This window comes from Atta cephalotes (assembly GCF_000143395.1).
Source record: "Atta cephalotes unplaced genomic scaffold scaffold00019, whole genome shotgun sequence".
Taxonomy (NCBI): Eukaryota; Metazoa; Arthropoda; class Insecta; order Hymenoptera; family Formicidae; genus Atta; species Atta cephalotes.
In genome coordinates, this window is record NW_012130083.1 from 4,220,463 (window position 1) to 4,236,629 (window position 16,167).

Sequence of the window (16,167 nt, forward strand, 5' to 3'; positions counted from 1 at the left end):
CGTTGCAAGTTTCTGTCTTTATACCGCACACACAGTTATCTTTCGAAAATGTCACGGTCACAGATACTTCGTAATTGTCCTGTAGCTTCACTGTCGGCCATATTTAAGCGTCGCAGCATGCGTCGGCAGTACGCAGTTCAACGATTAGCCCACAGAGTGTAGCACCTTCTAGTACACAAAATGCACGTGCATAACACGACGCACGTGCATTCCGTTTCGCATTGTTTTGCGCGTTCATTGAACATATCTAGTAAAATCGAAATTTCTCTATGAATTAATGAAGAGCGAGATAAAATTTTGAATACTAATAACTTTAATAAAATTATTAAATAAAATTGATTGATGTTTTTTTCAAACAGTTCTTTTTAATTATTTAATTATATGAACTGACATTCTAGACATAATATATTGCATCTTCCTTAATGCCCTCAATATCGATTTTTTACTAAAGTTTTTATCAGTCAATAGGTGAATTAATAAGTTTAAATATTAAAATAAATTTGTTTTCAAAAACTAATTCTATTTTATAAATGTCAAATCTAAGTTGTTTCCCCAAGATCGTATCATCTTGGGGAATTATTATTTTATTATAATCTTTTTTTTGCACAAAATTTTTCCTTTAAAAAATTCAATTTAATGTTAGAAATTATTTATTTTGATATAAACAAAATTTCTATGTAAGCCTCCACGAATGTTGTTGCGTAAATTAAATAATCATAACGTGATAAATACAATCAATTGGGATGTATACTTATAAAAGAAAGTTAAAATAAACGCAATGTTTACTTTAACTTTAGTAAGTGGATCTCAATTGGCTGCAACTTCTATATTTATCGCATTACAATTCAGTTCGACAATTAAACGTAATATTCTAAATCAATGTTACAATTTCATATGTAACAAATATAAATATAAATATAACATGGTGTTATGTAACAGTTATATTATTCAGTGCAAAATTATAACATTAATGTCGTCATTTTTATTTATTTTCGATTAGGGAATATTTATTTTACGTATTAACATCCGTAAAAGTCACGTAGGCATCTCACTTGTATTAGATTTAGTCTTAGAAACCTCCATTAATTAATATTATCTACTATTATATTTTATTTCTACTTATTTTATTGTTAGTGCTTTTAATAAATAAATTAATCACTATTTTCCAGTATCAAATTTCTATAAAGGTTTTCAATTGACGAATATCTTTAGATTCTAATATACTTTTGCTTTGATATTTATCTTTAATATTTAAAGGTATTAATGGAAATTTGCCTAATAAAAGATTGCGTGGAAATGATCAGAAGATTACTATCTTTAACATTGAATATACAATGAAAATCTCAGAATCGCGGGTTTCGCGATTAAAGTGTTTCCAATATCTTTACTGAATAAATTCTTCTCTGGAATTTGAATAAAAAATATTAGGAGGATCGGGAGAACAGATCGGCTAAAGCAATAACGTGAACTCTTGTATATAGATATAGAGGATTTAATTGCCGAAAGAAACAATTTTCGCGTAGCTATAGGAACAACTTGAACGGTGCTTGGAAAAAGATTAACGCTGCCTGTCTTCCGTTTATTACGAACGTATGTTCTTTCTTACGGTGGCTTTCGGTACGCTTTCGCGGAGTGCAAAATGCGAGCACGGAGACGTAATTCAACGTATTAACGGTTCTGGATGGGGGTAGGAAAGGGGAGGAAATGGGGAAGAGGCAGAGGGTACAATCATTGTCGCGGCTATGCGATCTTTTTTTTGTCTCGCGTAATGCTTTCTTTTTCACGGTGCGTGTGTTATTCAACTGTAAAAGAATATCGATTCTGTACAAGTCAATGAGTTAGAGATAATTAACTATTGAGTCTTCTTGAGGTATCGTTGTTTCTATTGGTCTATACGAACGGGGGCTGTGATTGTCCAAAATCCGAGAATTCGTTCAATCCAGTTCGCATGTCGCAGCTCAACCGGTGAATGTTAACCACGGTTACAGTTTGCAAAGTTCTTATCGCGGCAGTTATAATATCGTGGCGTTGAATTTTGAACGGTCACAGCAGATGTCAACGTGTGTGTGTGTGTATGTATGTGCCTTCCTGTAACAAAATATAAATCTCCATTACGCATCACCCGCTTTCACCATACGGCCTCCGAATAATAATGCGCTAGCTAGTACCCTAAAAGTCCAGATGCACGCACCTCCGGCTTTGTAACCTGCACCGAAGGAGCGGTGTAAGAATTCAAGTGTTTCGCCTCATTACATAATATCGTCCCGTCTCTGCAGTCGTCGATGCAGACGCGCACGTGGTCGATCACGCTCGACCGGTTTTGCTCGATGGTTAAAGCCTAGGGTCTCACGATGAATAGTCACAAAAATACTTTATCGAATATTCTGCAAAATCCGCCCACGAACGTGGTCCGCTCGCTCGTGTTTGTTTACGCGTATATGCGTGTGCGTAGTATGTATATGCCTATTATGGCAGTCAAGACTCGCAAACAATGTACATTGTATCAAGTTATTCGGTGCGTTCGGCGCGCAACTTGTAGAGTTTCCTATTTGTATTCGATACCGCTCGTAATAGGCGTATGAAAGCCAGTTTCATAATTACTGCAAAAGATTGAAAAGTATCTTTCGCTCCTTTCCTTTTTCTCTGTTTTATCACCGTCCTACTCCCTCGACATATTTTATAAAATCTCAATTACAATAAAGTCTTAACGGCAGATGTAACAGTGCCATATAATTACAAAAGAATTGTATTTAAAACTGAAAGTGTAATAAGTACAAATTATTCCTCTTGTCGGTGGTAGAAATGTCAAAGATCACATCGCTGGCTTCGATACCGAACGAACGCAGCATACGTACGTCCAACACTGTTAGCGTAATCGATACTTATCGGTTTTTCATAGCCCTACAGTTTCTCCGCTACATGACGTAAACATTCTTGTCTACATATGTGCTCAATATATATTATGTATAATTCTGCGACACAACACACATCCCTACTTTGACAAGTCTACAACACTAGATCGGCATTCCGTACGTATTCTGGTATTTCGCCGTGGCGTTCGTTTCGTCGTTGCATTATTGCAAGAGAACGATCTCATCCGACGAAATGCGTTTAATTTTTCACTCAGTTTCCATCACGATCACATGCAAAAGGACTTAATTATAATTATAAAGATTCTATATTACATCAGTTAACATATTACACAAGCGATTTCATTATCGCTTCCCACGTTAAATACAGACGCAGGATACTTACATGTGTTTATCTCTTTCTCTCTCTTTCTCTCACATTCCATTCACTCCATCCTACTTACGATTATAGGCTCTATACAATTTTATACAGCTAAGTGCCATAATCTTTATATATCCCCACAATTTATTTTATTTACTATACCCCGATAATTTAGTTTTTTGGATTATAGAAATGTGAAATTTAATTCGGTTTCCGTCGAATGTAGCGACCGTAGTACATCGACTAAGTCTTGTCAATTCTTGTTAAATTTTATAATTCGCATTTCGTAGTTCCTTAAATTCACATCTATTATTAGTCACATTTGCAGTAAAAAAAATTAATTTTCTTTTTTCAATTCCTCCGTTATAAGTCACACTTAATGTCACGTGAAACTTTAATCGATGTTGTATCGAAGTGTATCGTCAAGTCAATATGTGACTCAATACATCACTTCGTAGACGGTGGCTTTCTTGTCGCCAGATCCGGTCACGATGTACTTGTCGTCCGTAGAAATGTCGCAGCTGAGCACCGAAGACGATTCTTTCGACTAGAAAAAAAAAAAAGAAAAAAGAAAGAAAGAAAGAAAGAAATGATTATACTCGGAGAAATGTGATAATAAACGAATCGAAATGCGAAAAAAACATCAGCAATTTGTATATGCGATAACGACTAACCTGGAAAATCGAGGCACCATATGGCGTGCGCCAGGCATTAAGTAAATTATCCTTGCCGGTAGAGACGAACCACTTGCCGCACGAAGCGAAGCGTAACGATAGCACACAGGATTCGTGCAGATGCAACTGGTATTTGTCGGGTTTCGTGGCATGAAGTACTTCGACATTCGAATTCTCCATACCAACGGCTAACCATTCCCCGGTCGGGCAATATCCCAAAGAGAATATCTGTGACGTGAAATCGTGCTGTTGCAATTGTCGACCCTCCCTAAGGTCCCAGGAACGCACAGTGTTATCGAGACCACCTGTCCATAGTTTCGAGCCGTCGGCGGAGATGTCGATGCAAGAGGCGCCATCCGTGTGACCTTGGAATTGTCTAACCAACGTTTGATTCTGCAAATCCCAGACGGCAATATTGCCATCGCTACAACAGCTGAAGCAGACCTTCGAATCCGGCGAGATGGCTAGAGCATAACACGCCGGTGCCGAGGAGGTCAGTTCTGCTTTGATTCTCGGTGTCGGACTAGCCAAGTCCCAGATGCTGAGATTGCTCGCCTCGCCTCCCACAATGAGAGTTCTGCCGTCGGGTAACAGCTTGACCGATCTAATAACAACAATCGAGCGTCGCTTTACATTAATTCCGTTAAATACCGCCACTTATGCATGCTTTTAAATAATTACTATGGTCGCTCATGTTCTACGATACGCGAGGAGGGAATTAGGAAGGGTGGTAAATGCATACGGAAAATGCATGTGATAAATCGATGCCGCGCTTCGGCGTGATATACAGCCGGCGGACACGACTAAATGTCATCCAGAATTCAGAGTCAGAAATTAATTACAGCGACCGCATGTAGCGTTCGAGAGTTAATGTGTCACGAATTGCGAATGAAGACACGTGTTACTATCACTGACCTGATATAGTTGTCCCGTTGCAGGCAATCAAGCTGGGAGACGGGTTTCGCACTAGCACTACCACCCTGGCTGATGTCCCACACCTTAACGCAACCTTTGCCGCCAGTGTAGACGTACTTCGTCGGATTCGAGATCGTCACAGCACAGACTACCTCACCGTGAGTTAGCGTATTTATTTGACGCGCATGCCGCGGAATACCCGGCCCAATGAGCGCATCTTGCGGGAACGGTACCGGTTGCATCTGACCTTCGCTAGATACGTGGAAACTGTAGGCACTGCTACGAGAAAAATCTCATCTCATAAAAGTATACAGCGATATAACGATAAACGTAACGATGTACTGATAAACTGACGCCTTGAGCAGACGACAGCGAATTAGAAAAGGAAAGAACACTCACGGTTTACCACCGGGAGGAATGATCGGTCCGAGTGGTGCTCTCATGCTGCCATGAGGATCATAAAGCTGTTGAAGGGGAGGTCTCGTAGGGTAACCACCGTTGAGTGCCGCTGGAGGATAGCCCAGCATGTCCACGTGAGGTCCTGCGGGTGGATGATGTGGCGGTGGATAGTGCGGCGGATAAGGGCCGACCACCGAAGCCGAAACTAACGGTTTACTGGAACTCGATGGTTTTAGGCCACCGGAGCCAGAACTGCTACCTACGATATCACCAGTTAAATATAGAGTCCTTATGTCTTGAGGTGTACTGAAATCTTGTAAAAAAGTCCCTAAGAATTCCTGAATTTTCCTGATATTTTTGTTCGCTGTAAAATTAAAAAATTAAAAAAAAAATGTTTAATACAACTTTGAAATTAATTGAACTGGAAGCAACACAAACAAATTACACATCAAAAATTAGTAAAAGATAGGGATTCTGAGAACACGAGATTATATCTATTATTGTCTACAATTAAAGCCGCGAAACATGTAGGATAATATAGAAAAGAGTTACTGCAACATAGTAACAGTGAGCTATTGTATTCTGTTGAGTATTATCTTCCATTGTCACCTTGACTTTTTTTTAATAAAAACTCGCGAGCACACAAGATTGTACGTAAATGTACACGAATGTACGTAAATATCTGCTATATTTAATGTATGTATCCGATTGTCAGCAGTTTGCAAATCAAGAAAAAAAGATTAAAAGAAACAATGTTTTCAGAAAGAGACAGAGTTTAAAAATAAAATTCCAAAAATTTCTGAATATCGATAAAATTCCAGGAAAATCCCAGATTTTCGAAGATAGATAAAAAAATTTCAAAAATTCTAGGTAGTAAATATCTTGATATAGTAAGAATCTAGCCAATATTATCATTTTCTATAAATCTATTGATCTTGATAAAATATGATGAATATCAAATTTGTATGATGTATAATGTACATCAAATTTAGATACACAGATATACGTCATGTCGAGCTCCAGCGATATAGGACTGGTATTCATAGTTCATTTTTATTTTAAGATTGTCTTCAATAATATATTAAGATGCTAATATGACTCTATGATTGCTTTATGACATCTTAAAACCTTATATATAATCTTAATATGATCTTACATGTTCTTACAGAAATCTGATATTGGCTAATTTAATACTGAAAGACAGTAATTAATTATTTGAAGTATTAAAGGTACTGAACAGGTACTTTTAATACCAAAATAACTAATTAATTACTATCTTTCAGTATTAAATTGACAAATATTAAATTGATCAGTATTATATTTCTGTAAGAATAAGAACTAATTATGAATATATCAGTTTAAATTTAATAGATTTGCTTTCCCAAAACTTTTTGCGCTTAAAACGAAATAAATATATATATTCAGACGTTAAAAAGAGAGAAAGCAAAGAATAGTTCCAAGTGTAAAAAGTGCAAGCAACGTAAATAGACCTATTGATCAGATTCTTCATATAGAAAGGATTCCAGTTACACTCGCTTATTTCCTGAACGTTGTTTCTTTCCATTCTTACTTTGACATATCTTGAATAACACCGTACCTGCCGACGTCGGTGTGACCGGTTTCGAGATCGGTGTCGTTGGTTTCTCACGTTCTTCCATCTTTTTGGCCGAAGGCGTGCTCGCATTGCTGCTAGTACCACTTCTAGGTGATGGCGGTGGTACTTCTTTCTTGACCTGGCCACTCATAGCCACCGACGGGCCCAACTTGTCGAGACCGTTTTCTCGCGGTGACGCCGTGCCATTCGCCGCCGGGCTGGTCGGACCTTCGCTCGCGTCGTCGACCACCAGGTCTTGGTCGCTCTTTTCACCATCGCTTTGCTGTCGGGGAGAACACGCACGGCTTTATTAAGGCGGATCGTGACTCGAGGAGCATGGAGCATTAATCTTGGATACTTACATGGCCTATGTCTTTGTCCTGTTCCTTCTTCAGTTTCTTACCCAGCAGATGTTCGTGCTGCGGATCGGGTGTGCTACGCGGTCTATACTTTTCCCGTTCCGCTGGAGATATCGAGTTCCTCTGTAACAAAGATAATCGACATTCAATGACAAAATGTTTAACGAAGCCGTTCGAACGAGGATGTTACGATTTTTATAGAATCCCTTATCAACGCAAAAGATATGATCCACTCTCTAGTGCGGTTAATCCGATTACGGAGATTTACAGGATTTATTCGTTCGAGATTTTTACGGACCGTGCCGGATTTTACCTCCGATAGATTTTCACGGAAAAGTATCGGGGACGAAGGACTTCTTGCGATCGTAGGGATGGTCGACGGATGGAGGGTAGAACGACTAAATTCCTTCCTTCCTCTTTCGCGATTAAATAAAACGACCTGCCCGTCGGACGGGTGGAAGAAGCATCGACGGAATTACTTATCCCTCTTCACCCGTACGACCTCCATTTCGCTTCGAAGCGAACGAAGAATAATAGGACGGATCGTAGAATCCTGCTTTTTTCTATCGTATTATGCATGAATGCCGAGAAAAATATCGGCAAGCAATTCCGAATGCAAAAGTACTCGAATATCTTAGACGTTTTATGGACCTCTTTTTATTTCATCGCATCTCTTCAATAAACGCTTATATGAATTGAAACAAACTCTTTTCTCGAGAATCTAATCAGCGAAAAGACGAAAAGATTTCATTTTTTAAGTTTCAATATAAGAAACGTAAACGTGAGATAAGAATTGTATATAATCATCGATAAACAACACAAAGATTGCTTATCGCTATTCCGACCTTGTCTTCTTCATGTTTTGACACGGGTAAAATCAAGAGAAAGATCATCACTGACAATTTTCATAAAATGTGAAAAGGTGTTCCCCCTCCTGTAAAATGCAAGCTCACTGAAGTCTCACTCAGAAACACCAAGTCGAGGGTATCATCGATCGGAAGCTTTACGAGCGGTAGTTTCGTTGTCGATACGTCGGACAGAGCATTGCAACACCGTCCATACCTTGATATATATATATATATATATATATACATGCATACATATATATAAGCGTGGAAGCCCTTTCCCTGTCCCTGATAACTGCGCTCCCCATCTTTGCAAACCCGTAAACCACCCCTGTCGCATCCCCTCGTAGTCACCGCTGCTAGTGTCGAAGTAAATCTCCTCTTCTCTCAATTACCCTTCGTCCCTCATCTACCACTGCCGGTTCTCTCGCTCTCTCGGTCCATTACTTCGACGCCTCGGTATCATCTCCCGCCTGTCGACCGAAATACTCCGAGTGAAAAGAAATAAATATAATAAATAAAAAGAAAAATGATATCTTGAAATATATACGAATACACGAGTTTCTCTAGGCGATTAACGTGCGAAATTACATGCCGCGCGGAGGATAAGCGATATCGCGTTTAGTGTCTTGTCAGATCTGTCAGATACTGTCAAGAAATCGTTGAAGAAAAGAAGAGAGTCGGCGAGAACGTGTATGAAATCCTGCGACGCGAAAAAATCGAGCGGGAGCATGTTCTCTCGTTCACAACGACGATATAGCGACGGGAAGAAAAGCAAAGACAAAAGAGACGAAAGAGGATGAGCAGACGGGAAGTCTCGCAAACACGCGCTCTGCTCACGTCATGAAAGATTCCCAGTAAGAAAAGGATCCCCCGGGAGCCGTATTACGTGCCGCTCTTTCAAGTTTTCTTCGCGAAAGAATCCTGTAGAGAGAAAGAGGGATCTTTTTCCTCCGAAAAGACGTCCTCTCGTTATCCGGAAACGGTCGGTCACTGCTTATCCGACTAGAGTCCACTGAAGCGGATGAGATGACTGTCGTGTCGTTGAAAAAGGAAAATCTGGCGAGAAAACAACGTTTGACATGCGTTCGCGAGAAATATAAGCCATAATGACTTAAAAATTTTATGATTTAGACAAACGTTATCTGGTAAAAGCAACATTTGTAGAGCATATTTTTGACAAGGTTTTGATCATTGCATCATTTCACATGTCTAAAATTATCACGAATACACAATAATTTTTATTTAAACAAAAAATTATTTATGGTATTACAAAATAAAATATTTATATGGCATTATGAAATATATAATAATAATGTTATAGTATACATATAATTCACAAACAGCGAGTTAAAAATTACAAAAATTATAAAAAAGGATATAACAAGAGAATTTATAGATATTAAAAAGAACTTATAAATAGATGTAATACACATTGTTATAAATAAGGACAAATTACAATAAAATCATGAGAAGTGAAACAAGATATATTGAGAAATAGTGGAATTTGCCATTACAAAATTATTACAAAATATATTTAATAATTATTGATATACAAATAATATTAAGATAGAAAAAATATATTCCTGAAAGATAGAGTATAAGAACTACGATAAAACGATTTCTTTCGAGAAAATCGCGACTGGATTTAGTTCCCTGGAAAATCATGCGGAAACACACACTATCTCGTGTCCGCAGTCGATACCGCTAGTAAGTATGTACCCGGAAGTCTCGTCTTTCGGGGGTAAGCGCATCCTTTCTCCCCCACCCTGTCACGAGACGCCGATAGCTTGCAATGTCGTTTCGCGAAAGCTTTCCATTTCTGTTCTCTCTTACTTCCTTCTCGTTGCCTGTTCGTATTACGTTGGTATATGTACAGAGCATACGTATACATAATACATGTATACGCGTGTGTATATAGATACCTTCGCGAAGAAACGATATACACGCGGCCCGCCTTCCATTCACGTAAGTTTACTTACACCTATCCCGTCGGCTATCCATACCACCTTCTCCCACAAAGAGGATTCGTGCCACGATCAATATGGGGGTTGGTACCTCAGGGGAAGACGAAGAGATAGGAGGAGGAGGCGGCGGAATGTAGGAGGAGCTGTGGGTATACCGTAGATATATAGACTTTGTAGTGTTAGGGACGACTTGGTCCGTAAGCAAGCAGGCAGGCAGGCAAGCAACTTGGCAAGCAGCAGCAGGCATCGAAGTATAGTCAGGGGTGGCTCTTTCAAGGGTGAGAGGACGAGAGAGAGAGAGAGAGAGAACGAGAGGAGAGCGGCAGGAGAGGACGGGGGAATGGCTTTGGCCGTGTGCATGGTATTGGAGTTGGCGGTCGCAGCCATGAGGGTGGTAAGTGAGTGAGCGACTCCTTCGCCACGGCGCCTCGTCTCGACTCAACCACCCTAACCTTACGGATATATCCCAAGCCACCGACCGACCACCCACTCGTCCTCTCTCCAACTCCTTCTCTCCTCTTCCCTTTTCTACGTCGTCATCCCTTACTGCCACTCGTGCACTCTCACCCTACGTCGGCCAACCATCCACCTCCGTTACTCCATCCGCCTGCTTGCCTGCCTGCCTGTGGTGCCTGTTTCCCTATTCCTCACTCCACCGTCGTCATCGTCGTCGTCGTCGTGGCTAAGACCCTGAGAGAGAAGGTTACGAGCCGAAGTCGCATCTCCCAAGACCCCGCAAACCCCAGCTGGTACAAGATTGCACCCAGTGGCTCTCAGTGTCATCGTCGTTGCCACCACCGGTCTCGAAGGAACGCGCCGGAACGAGAGATGTTCGGGAAATTGGGATTCCGTGTGGATCCGTACGATTCGATATCGTCGACTGCGGAGGATGCTCGTGGTTGACGGACATTACGAGGCTTTGCGCCGCGACGCAGAGACGTTCGACTAATGCGTCTCGTGTCGGCAAAACTCCGACCATCGAAGCACGATAGAAATGTAAAGACAATGCTCTCTGTATTTCAACTTTGAGACTGACGTCGTACGAACGATCGTACAAGCTGTTTCCAACTAGACTTATCAGTTTCATGGTATTTACCTTTCCACTCGAAACATCCATTGTGATGACACCACATAGATCTCTGAACGAATGTGATTCTCCAGTACGATTCTCAGGTCTTCAAACTCGATTTCCGAATAGATAAACATCCGCAGCATTTAAACTATCTTGACACTTGTTCCGCGATTTCAAACTCGTTTGAGACTAATGGCTCCTGAATATTCGATGCTCGATCGTGATTTTCGTTTCTGCTCGCACCGGACGATTAATTTAATTAGCCGAAATCGCTCCCGCGTGCTACCGAGAGATTCATGGTAGGATCGCGAGCGTAATTTTGGGCGGACATCCGTTAGCTCGCTGGATATACGGCGCGTCGCAGCTTACTCGCGAATGCATGGAATTTTTTATGATCGCGCCGGACGCATGGCAGCGGTAATCGGTTCGCGAAATCCGGCGCGTACGTGTCACTGGGTCAACCGGTGCATTCGTCATACCGGCAATTAGTGTGCGCGCGCGAATTTTTATCACCGACGCGGCAACGCAGATACAGCCACGTGTTTTGGTCCGGCCGATCTTTTTTTACATGATTTTATCGAAATCGATACCTGCATCCCACGATGAAAACAAAATCGTCGATACGCTTCTACATACACGAGCAAATCGGATATCTCTTTCCAGATATATACGGGATTTTATTTAAATTATACTTGCGCAAATTTTAATCATAAAAATGCCTATAGCGCGATATGCTCCCTTTTATTTATTCATACAAAACGCATCGCGCATCGGTTTACCACACTTCTACCGCGGATTGTCCTCGTCGAATTTTTCGGAGGAGCGTACTATCTCGCAATCGCGGACTTGCTCAAATTGGACGACGTATAAATAAAGCTCACACGCAGCGCCGCGAATCAGACAGACATTCACAACGCTATGATTTATGGCGCAACCGTAAATAGCAAAATTCCCTTTCTCTCAGCGCGTTACTCGCCGTGTTCTCTCGCGCTGCGCTTTTTCCCCTCTCCCGTTTCCTCTTCATCCTTTCATTCTTCTTCTCCTCTCGGTCTCGCTCTCTTTTTTCCCCAGCCGTGTCCGCCGCCCTCAGAGCGGCAGAGAGACCCAGTGGCGGAATTTGCATTTTTAAATTAACTCGCGTCTGTTTGCAGCTATCTCGGCTCGGCGGCGCCGCGCTGCTGCTGCTGCTGCTGCTGCTGGGCTCTGCAATTTTATGCAGCAACGCGCGTGTGGACCGCGTCCCATCACCCCCGCGTATACACCATCATCTCGCCGCCGTTCTTTCTTCTGCATGTACATAGGCGCACCCGCCGTGTGATCGATAGTGCAACAGTTATCGTTATCGCGCCGACGAACTCGCGGCGAGGATAGTTTTTCGTCCTAACCCAGCTTACGCGACAAAAACTGTGAAGGCAAATTTCTCAGTTTTTTTTTTTTTTAAACAAAACGTAACTTCAGAAAACCAGCAGAGTTTTGAAAAACGTCACACGTGCTCGACGACCAATCTCTCGTGGAACAACCCTTAGTACACACGATGATTTTCCGGTCCTTTTACCATACACAATAGGTCTTTCATGTCCCAAGTTAATTTTCACTTTAACAAATATATTTATAAATATATATAAATTACTAAGTGATTCTTACGTATATATTTTAACATCTTGAGAAAGTATTTATAGAGTTTTTTTTTTTAAATAGTTTATATTTATTATGATTAATTATTGACAGTTCCCCCCCTCCCCAGTTTTTTGAAGGAAAGAAATGTGCAATGCAGAACGCGAATGACCCAATCGTGGGTACTAAGGGTTAAGGGTAAGAACCAAGCGTCGCACATCCTACACCTCGTGCTTATAATTACGTTTTTAATTACGAACGTAGATCTAACGAGAAATACCAAGGTCGCGCCATCATGTGAATACCTACTCAACCAACCAGTTATCCCAACCTGATGTCGGTCTTATTGCGATTTTTTAAAAGGAAAAATACCCATACGTTCGTTCATACGGAGGCATTGTCGACTAAGTCACCAAGTTTCGCAGTGATAGCTGAAACGTGAGTGGTCTTTTACGAGGTAGTAGCTTGCTCAGAGAGTATCGCCAAGGCTGAAGAGCGAAGAAAGGCGACACGAAGGATGATGCGAGGGTAAAAGACAGAGAGAGAGAAATAGAAGCTATTGGACAGGCGAGAGCAGATCGGAGAAATAAGGGGCAAACAGAATAGCTTGCCATAAAGTGCCTGCGCGTTATCCACGGGGGAGGAGAGAACGAGGAAACATTTTTATCGCTCCGTCAGAGAGAAGTAGAAGGAAGCAAAACAGACTGAGTAGAACGAGCAAAAGAGGCGAAGCAAGAAGTGTGCGGCGAGAGGTGGAGCTACGGGTAATTGAAAAGCCCGTGGTGCATCCCGATCGTCGCTTTATTTCGCTCGTGCACGCTCGACAGTATACCAAAGCTTCTCTCCTATTATCTCGCCCTTCTACCCACTCTCATCGAGCCGTCATCGTCTTCCTTTCGTGCTCTCGCCTTCCGCACGTCGGAATAAGAAAGATGAGAAAAAGCCGAGGAGGAAAAGGGAGGCGCGACGACGAGCAGATGCCTGCCGAGGTAAGCCGGTGGTGAAAAGAGACGAGACGAGAGAAGGAAGAGGAAGGGGAGGAGAAAAAAAAAGATCGTACGCAACAATGCCCGCGGAGGTGCATTCTCGCGCGATTACCGACGCGCGGCGCGGAGGGACCCCTTAACGAATGGCTTCGTAAACCATGGGCGCTTTAAGGTCATTACACATCGCAAAAAAGAGAGTTAATGGCCGTCGTCGAGCCACGTTGCAGCCGGCAGGAGGCGAGACGGAAGAGTAGAAAGGAGAGGAGACGGCTTGGCAGGGACCGGTTGGCCGCCCGTCGTCGATCGACCGTCTGATTTATAGCGGCAGTATCTTCCACCGGAAAGACGAGAACGCGCAACCTCATTGGCTTCCTACGTTAGCGGGTTAAACGTTCTCCTGCGGCGCACCGTCCTCTTGAACATTCGCCAAAAAGCCAGCCACATGTACGCCGTTAGATCAGAAAGTTCGACCAGAATGCGGGAATACTCGATCGGAATGGTAGACGCGCACGAAGCGATATTAGATTTTCCCTTCGAAATATACAGAGCCCGAATTATACGCTGCGTGGTATTTTCTCTCGTTCTATTTATTTGCTTGAATTTCTAACAAGAAACGTACGGTGCGAGAGAGCCGGTTGAGAGCGTATATACAGACGGCTCGCGAATTTCACAGATTTTTCCTGCGAGTTCGCGTATCGGACACGTTATGTAACGGACGTTATGTTGGAATAAAATAATGATCCTTCGCTACGTATCTCGCGTCCTCGTTTGCAAACTGCATCCGTCGCGCGTTGCATAGCGCCCGTTATTTCCAGTGGGACGTTTTAATAACAAATCCACGCTTTCGCGGCCGCTCTTCTCTTCCGCTTCTGCTTTTTCCTTCCCTTTCCTCCCTTCTGCCCTTTTTTCTTTTTCTCTCTCCTCTTTTCGTTCTTACCGTCGTAAAAAAAGCTTTTCACGGCGCGGTAGAAAACGCGTTGCATGCTACGCAGCAGTCGGCCGATTATATTGTGAAATATACACGGCGACGTAATTACGGGACGGTCGATCTTTACGTCGCTTGTCTACACTACGTGCGGCATTTTACGGCCATCTCATTAAATTACGGACTCTAATTACCAGTCGGCAAATTATTAAAAAGCTTAGTCGGTCATTAAACGCGCCACGAGTCGTAAAAGCACGTCTTTTTGTGTCGAGGATGATAATCTTGAATGTATTGGAAGTAAGAATATGAAACACATTAAATAAATATTTAACAGGAATTTTTAAAAAATTGGGCAAATGAGAGTACGGCACGGTAGTACTTAGTGCGCAAAAAAATTTTCAAAGTGATTTAATTTAAATGTAAATCATATTTAACTTGCTTTTACAATCTCGAACGTTTCAGCCGCATTTGGCGCCATCTTTAACGATACATAAAATAAGAAATTGATAAAAAATAAAAAAAATTTGGCACGCGAAGAATTTATTTATATAATAAATTTTACAATTTTAAAGGGGAAAGGGTGAGAACACTTAACAGATCCATTAGCAAATTCAGAAATTTATCAAGGAAGAGTCATTGGTGCCCCGCAAGTGAAATTTTTTCAAAATAAAATATGAATAGATAGAATATTTAAATTATTATTGATATTACATTGAAAAAGTATTATTAAAATGTATAATTCATAAAACGTTTTAATTTAAAATTATTAATTAACACTAAAAAGAATAATATAATGAAATCTATAATGAATAATTTTTATACCTAAAAGAAATTAATATCTTAAATTAAAAAATACTTTTAGAATTAAATTATGATTAAGCATTTCAGAAATATTAAGAAATATATAACGGTTTACATAAATATTTCTAAAAAATGAGATTCCAAGGAGGGGCCATAGCCTCCATAGACTCGGCAGTGAATTATTGAAAATACCTAATTTCGAGAATAAAAAAATCGTCCGCAAAGCGCGCAGATAAAAAGAAAGTGCGATGTGAAAAACTCGCGTTAATTTCTTGCCGGAAGATTGTGACTAGGCAAATTTGCGCGAGCTTATGTTGAGCCCGTAACGCGGACACAAACGGCGCGCGTAAATATCGGCGTGCGCGAAGCGGAACGAAAGCCGCGAGTAGCGAGAGAATCGATCGTAAAGAACCGCGACGGAGCAATTCGCCGTTGAGGCACTGTTGCTAAAATTGCTCCCAACCGCACATCTACGTATCGTGCTGGGCGTAATAAATATTGGAGAAACGTTTTATTCCGTTTCGCAGAATCGTCATCGATCACTGCGGGCGCGCAATGACTATAAAACCGCCGATCCGTCGTGCTCTGATTGCGATCGTTGCGCGCGCGAGACGCAACCTTTCTATTGTGTATATATATATATATATATATGTATATGTATGTATATGTATACACACACACACACACACACACACACACACACACACACACACACACACACACACACACACACACACACACACACACACACACACACACACACACACACACACACACACACACAC

The 16,167-nt window shown here is 41.4% G+C and overlaps 1 protein-coding gene across 1 annotated transcript in view; it reads right to left on the reverse strand.

Moving 5' to 3' along the window:
- Nucleotides 1–3,670: 3,670 nt before the first annotated feature.
- LOC105619186 (protein groucho-1-like) overlaps nt 3,671–16,167 on the reverse strand; it is a 66,684-nt gene continuing 54,187 nt past the window's right edge. The window contains exons 7-12 of the mRNA XM_012200713.1: nt 7,176–7,295; nt 6,817–7,096; nt 5,220–5,478; nt 4,821–5,099; nt 3,906–4,509; nt 3,671–3,778 (exon numbers count right to left, since the gene is read on the reverse strand). Coding sequence (XP_012056103.1) covers nt 3,671–3,778; nt 3,906–4,509; nt 4,821–5,099; nt 5,220–5,478; nt 6,817–7,096; nt 7,176–7,295 — 1,650 coding nt within the window. The remainder of the gene's footprint in view (nt 3,779–3,905; nt 4,510–4,820; nt 5,100–5,219; nt 5,479–6,816; nt 7,097–7,175; nt 7,296–16,167) is intronic.